The 6,836-nt window shown below is 32.6% G+C and overlaps 1 protein-coding gene across 1 annotated transcript; it reads left to right on the top strand.

The window, feature by feature from the left end:
• The first annotated feature begins 2,599 nt into the window (after positions 1-2,599).
• On the top strand, positions 2,600-5,014 carry LOC141653334 (CASP-like protein 1F2). Its single transcript, XM_074461058.1, has 3 exons — positions 2,600-3,182; positions 3,380-3,506; positions 4,531-5,014. The coding sequence occupies exons 1-3, from the start codon at positions 2,974-2,976 to the stop codon at positions 4,765-4,767; spliced, it is 573 nt and encodes a 190-aa protein (XP_074317159.1). The 5' UTR covers positions 2,600-2,973; the 3' UTR covers positions 4,768-5,014.
• The last annotated feature ends 1,822 nt before the right edge of the window (positions 5,015-6,836 follow it).

The raw sequence follows: 6,836 nt of genomic DNA, 5'->3' as shown, positions 1-6,836 counted from the left end.
TATTTGGAGCTAAAATCTTCAAATTTCTTCAAGAATGTCCCCAACAGACAGACCGGCTACCGGCAAACCGGCCCAGGAGCCTTCTTCAGCTCCTTTCTCCTCTTCTTCCAAGCTAGCTAATCCACTTGCCTCTTTTGATTGCTTAAATCTCTTTCCCAAGTCATTTACCAACATTACAAGGTAAAAAACGGTAGAAGTGGAAAGAGGATGCAAAATGCAAGCAATATACTCGTAATCCTGTCAAAATATATCAAAATGCATTGAGGAAGTAGGAGTAATTGACGCCTATTATTCATGCATCAGTAACTCCGTTGGCTAGTAAAGTGACAAAACTAAAATAATGTAAAATCCCATTTAAAAATTTGTTGAGTGTTTTTAATGGTGAAGTTTCGTTTTTAGGGAAATGATGGTCTTTAAATTTGTAATGTGGAATAATTTATCGATAACATAACTCGATACAAAACTCACAACTAGATGTAGCAACTCAGACACCCCGGCCCTGCCAAATAGTTACTCCCTCCATTCAACTCCACATTAACACTATCCATTTTGCACAAATTTTAAGAAGGAAATAAACAATGAATTTTAGTACAATAGCTTTAGGAAAAATCTGCTTTATTAGTTGAAAAGTAGATTGGATTAGTAATACAATTAGGGATTAAACTTCCCACCAAAAATTACAAGTTTTTAAAAAGCCCACCAAATGGGCTGTTTTTTTTTTAGTTTCCCTCCCAAGAAACATCAACTCACAATTTGCATAAGGATAAAACCTGCCCTAGTTAAGTTCTCAAAGTGCATTACACCACAAAATTTTATACCAAATATATTACAGCTTCTCCAATTGAGAAACAAATACAGTCCTGGAAAAAACAAACAGTCCTTCAACCATAAATTACAAAACGAAAAGCTCAAAATTACATAATCTTCAATCAACAATGGGTCCAAGTGCCTCTCTGAAGATTCCAGGCAAGAAGTTGCCATCTATTTACTTCAGAAATCAAAACAAGGGAAGCTCACCCGTGGTGATATGAAGGCAGCTGCTCTCAGGTTGGGTGTGAAGGATAAAACAATCTCAAACATTTGGAAACTTGCAAGAGTAACAAGGGAAGTAGGTCAAGCATTAGATGTCAAGAGCAAAAGAATGGGTAACAAGAATAGGAAAAAACTACTACCTGGAGGTTAATGAAGAACTGGTCAGGGAATGTATTGGGTATTTACAAGAAATAGGTCAAACAGAAGGCCTAGAGTACTTGATGGGTGAATTAGGATACAATGTTCAAGCAATAGTTGTTTAGAATATCTAAGTAATGAATTAGGATGTTCAATTTTTACGACATTTGTTTACAGTGTAAACATTTCTATATTAAGATATGTTTAACTTGTAATCAAATTATGAACAATGTAATGCAAGACAATCTAATGCAATGAAACTTTTGAAATATATGTGTAGAATGCAATGTTAGTTCAAAGTTTTAAGTTAACTTCAGTTTTAAGTGAAATTAAACATCAACTCTCAGGCCTAATTGGCCTCATCATTGAGTTGTGTCAAGTGTTAAGCCTTCCTACACACACACACAAATTATTGTTGATCATGTTTAACACACAGACAGACATTCATTTGTAGACCATGTGGTGGCTTAACAACTTCAACAAAATGGCCACTATGGCATTGTTTTTATGTAATCAGTACTGACCCCATTTAAATGTTTTAAAAATTGTGGTAACCCATTCGGAGGTGGTGAGCAGTTATTGAGCAGGTATGAGACGATACGTATGGGATAGCTGGGATGAGTCGCCACGTAGCAGTTTAGAAGTCTTCCGCTATGTCAGACACTTTTATAGTTTTGATAGTAGACAGTTTTGAGAACTTTGTATTTTGTTTAAACAGTTTGGGAGTTGGCATGTAATCACTTTAAACTTTATTACTATTTAAGTATGTTTCCTTATTGTCTTTTGATTATCATTGCTTTGGAAAAACGAGATGGTGACGTTCTCATACCTTAAGTGGTCCTGGTAAGGCACTTGGAGTATGGAGGTGTCACATAAGGAAAGTGGTAGTGTGGATTTGAATGGATGAAAATGGTATAGTGGTAGTGTGGAGTTGAATGGAGGGAGTATGTGTTAGTGGGATGGCCCACCTAACTCGCTTGCTTGCCTTACCTGACCTGTCAGTGAACCGGACGTGTTCAGAATTAGTCTTTTCAAGCAATATCTCATATCAATTCATCAGAGATAAAATCCGAAACAAATTATAATAAATCCTATATGAATTTATTGTCATTCGAGATATTGTGACTTGAGATTTTCGAAATAATATTGTTAGCATTGCATAATTTGTGGGGCAAATTATAATTTGTTTCCATATAGGATTGTATAATTAGAAAAGTCAAATCATAATTTATTTTCATGTATAAGATTACAAGAATGATCACGTTAGAATTTTAGTAATGATGCCTGCAAAATCAATTAGTTTAAGTCGAGGGCGCAACTTAGAACGTGCTTTGTGCTGTTTACAATCCATAAGACAGGCCCATCAAAATGGAAAAACACTTAGGCGGGAAAATACTAAGAGAATTTTATTCTCTTAGTAGTATGGAGGATTTCTCTTTCACCAACAATATACAACACTCATATGTGGAATTATATTCCAACACTAACAAAGCAACAAATCATATAACTAGTTGTAACTCCTTATTTATGTTTTGGTAACATCTTGTGATGGTCTTTTGATTTTTAGCAAATCAACTCTTTTCTTTTAAATTCTCTTCCTTTTCTTTCACATCAATACACAGATACATACATGAACATACTTCTGTTTTCCCATAATGGGTTTTCTTCTCCTATATAAACCTCTCCTTTTCTCAATTTCTCATACACAAAGCCTATACAACTATACAATCTTTGTTATCCACACTTAGAATATTTCACTTAATAAGCTCTTCTGTCTTTGATATTTGTTGCCTAATTAATTTCATGTCCTTAACAATGGGGGAATACGAAGATGAAAGCAAACAAGAAGAAAAGCATGAACATAATTTGGTTTACTTAGGCCAAATTGGTTTAAGAGTAACTGCCCTTGGGACTTCACTTGCAGCTTCTTGTCTTACATTTACTAATAAGGAAAACGCGCTCGTCTACGATGTCCCCATGGATGCCAAATATAGCTACTCCTCTGCTTTCAAGTAAACTATACTTCATACTCTTCTCATAACATAACATAATTCAATTTTTTTTTTTTTTTTTTTTTTTTCTGTCGAGATGCACTTTATTTAAGTTGTTGGGAGGTAATAATATTGTTGTGGTAGAAGTATTTGTCATACATTTTACACTAGCAGAGTTGTTTACATATGGAATTGATGAAATTCGGAATTGGTGACAGGTTTTTTGCATTTGCAACGGCAGTTGCAAGTGGATTTGCTCTTCTTTCATTGATCTTGACACTCATCTTGCGTTGGAAGGCAACATTGAAAGGCAACCACCATTTCTTGTTTTTCCTACATGATTTGGTACGTTCAATCTTGCTCTTTTTCATCTTGTAATGTTGTAATGCCAACTTAACGACCATCAAATAAACTCTCCATAATTAAACGAAAAATGAAATCACGCTACCCAATGATATCTTAAAATAATATGCAAAATTGAAAATTAAACCTATGACACTTTCATTTGGTACAATTGTACAAAGCCCCGTCCAATGATATTACTCCGTAATATACTAAGGCTCCGTTTGGCAAGGCATTTCAGGTACCTGATTTGTTTTGATTTTCCGTTCTTACCCTTTAAATCTATACTATTAAATACTTACCATATCCTTTTACGTCATTTTATCAAAATCAGTTATCTTTTCAGTTAGTTTGCCAAACATTTTTTTTATATAATCAACTACCTTATCATTTCCTAAATTTCAGCTACCTTATCAATTACCTTTTCAGGTTTCAGCTACCTTTTCAGTTAGTTTTACCAAACAGAGCCTAGAGCCAAAATAATTAAGAAATCTTTAAAAATAGCATAAGTCATGGGTTCTAAATTTCGAATCCTCTTCTCCAATATATATTGTATTGGCCATGTGCCTCATTTAACACCAAAAAAATGAAAATATAAGTTTAAGTAGTAGCCTATTTGGTTAGTTGTGGATAATCTGGTTTATTGAAAATAAATGGTCTGTCTAAAAAGGAAATGTTAAAAGTTGAAGTCTTTCTAAAATAGAGAGAGCAATCACGTATTTCATCAACTAATTCATCCGATAACACACAATATTTAGCATTATTTCGTATAGGCGAGGTAAGAAATTACAAGTACGCTACATATATTTTATCGAAAAATAGTTTAAATTGAATAAGTCATCACGAGTACGTTACTAAACATTTACAAGAGAGATTGTTTCAACCGGTTGTTCTTCTAAACAAAACTTTGTCACCCTTTAGATGGAGACTTAAGTTAGCAAGTGTAAGCGACACTAGACAAATATAGAAAGCGCAACCACTTTGATCCGTTGGGTGGCAGTCCGATTAATGTTATGCAACAATGCAGGTAATGACAATGCTAATGGTAGGAGGAACAGCAGGAGCAACAGCAATAGGGTACGTAGCAAAATATGGGAATGACCATGCAGGTTGGGTGCCTATTTGTGACAGTTTCCATAAATTCTGTCATAAGGCTACTCTTGCTATTATACTTGCTTTCTTGGCTTTCTTCTCCTTCTTAATTCTTACCCTCATTTCTGCTATCCAATCGAGATATCACATTTCTACCGCACCCCCAAGTTAAGGACATTTCATCACAAGTATAACTTCTTTGTTCAAGTCATCCACAACATTAACTAATTAAAGTACCAAGTTTATGCTATTGGTGATGTAATTTATGAATTTATCTACTTTGATTTAAATGTAAAAAAATATGGGACTTTATTGGTACCAAAGTTTAGTCCTCAAGTTTAGAAGGATGTTGTATGTACTAGAATTAAGGATCAAATATCATGATTAATGATTAATGATTAATGATTGGTTTTAAGTTGTATTCTATATTTTAAATTATGATATTGGTTGATGTTATTCCGATTCAGAGACATATTTATGCACAAGCCGACCATATATATCAAAAATAAATACTCTCTAATTTATAAAAGGAAGAAAGAGACAAATTATTGAGTATATTATTCATTTATCAAGAAAGTTAATTGTTATTTCAAAATTGAAAATTTACCGATATTAATTAAATAATCATTGTCACCTAAATTTCAAACTAATATCCGAAAATGTGAATCATGTTCTCGATTAATTTGGATTAACGCTTGATATTATAAATGCCTCTTGTCAAATTGAAACCTCATTTTCTTTAATTTACTACACTTTTAAGTTTTAACATTTGTTAGTTGTTACTTGCTTTCATTGTTTAAACAAATTAGTAAGAATTAATGTAGCTAGTTGTACATTAACTTACGCTAATAACTAATGCCATATTCTTCTAAACTTAACAAACGATATCAATGACTCAAACTCTAAATAGTAACGATAATAAATCAAGCTGTACTAAATAAAAGTAAAATTAAATTAAGTATTCCGATTTTCGTATGCCTAATTTTAAAGGAGATTAATTCAATACTCAACCCAAGCTCTTAATCTACCCGAAATTCTAATTCGTACGAATAGTAAATAACATCTACATCATCCACATGTAGTTTATAAAGTACACAACATTTGATGATTCACGTACGTAGGCCATAATTCAACAACGTAAGTAAGTCCCATACACTTGAAATATAACCTATAAAAGACTAAATTTGCATGGAAATTGCAAAACGCATCTTATGAAAGCAAAGAGGCTAACGTAGACAAATTCGGTTTTACTACGTCCTTGTCTATCTTACTTTATAATTAACTCTCACTTTTCGTTTCTACCAAGTGACAATGAAGTCAACCAACAGAATTAACCAATTTTACTGTTTCAGTATTTGCAGCTTTCATTCTTTACGGGATTCTACTTAGCTTTTACCTTTTACATTAACTAGTGTGTGTGCCTTTATCTCTTTAAGGCCTTTTACTTTTCACCCTAGCCACACTTTTCCTAAGAAGTCAAAATGCAATAAAGATTTACTAATTCAAGATTTCTTGTGGGTAAGAATGTTCCTTAATTCTTAGTTAGCTTCTTGGAAATAAGGTTCAAGCTAAATCCATAAACGGGTTATGAGTATGAACAAGATTAATTTTATCGTTTTATATTAGTGCGATTATACACAATTCTAATTCAGATCAAATCAGTCAAAATTGACTAATTTAATACTGTATATTATATTATATGCACTGGACTAATTATAACTAAAATAGTCACAAGTTCCACATGCATTTGAGTTTCGGCAATGCTAATATTCATACGAGTAACATTTTTATCCCCATATATCATTTATCAAATCTATTTCATGTTTCAATTTAATGGTGTTAACAAAACTTGTAGCGTGTAATTTCGTGTTTTTCAAACTTGCACCATTTTTGGTATGTTGATTAAAATCAACCTCTAACATAAATTTCTTAATCAAATTCAGGGCAATCAATAATTGCATGATTGGAAAGTCTATATTAAATGAAAGGTGATCATTTTAGGCCACAATTACTTTTGTAAGTCATACTTACACAAGTAGTCGCGAAAAGACTTAAATTAAATAATTACCTTTTCATTACTGTAGATCATAATTTTGTAGACCCATTTTACACATTAGTACATAAAACCATTTTACAAGAGACCAACTATTCATTCTATATACGAAGTACTCTTTTATTCCATGAAAATTAGACCTTTTACCCATCATATCCGAAATGATGAATAACATCGTCTATACATTT

The sequence above is a fragment of the Silene latifolia genome, chromosome 4 (genome assembly GCF_048544455.1).
Source record: "Silene latifolia isolate original U9 population chromosome 4, ASM4854445v1, whole genome shotgun sequence".
NCBI classification, from domain to species: Eukaryota; Viridiplantae; Streptophyta; class Magnoliopsida; order Caryophyllales; family Caryophyllaceae; genus Silene; species Silene latifolia.
This window is presented reverse-complemented; position numbering and strand designations above follow the sequence as displayed.

Excerpts from the sequence above, each read along its gene's own strand:
- LOC141653334 (XM_074461058.1), top strand. The coding sequence starts at position 2,974 with ATGTCCTTAACAATGGGGGAATACGAAGATGAAAGCAAACAAGAAGAA. Across the intron at positions 3,183-3,379 it reads AGCTACTCCTCTGCTTTCAA|GTTTTTTGCATTTGCAACGG; the intron begins GTAAACTATACT and ends AATTGGTGACAG. Across the intron at positions 3,507-4,530 it reads TGTTTTTCCTACATGATTTG|GTAATGACAATGCTAATGGT; the intron begins GTACGTTCAATC and ends GCAACAATGCAG.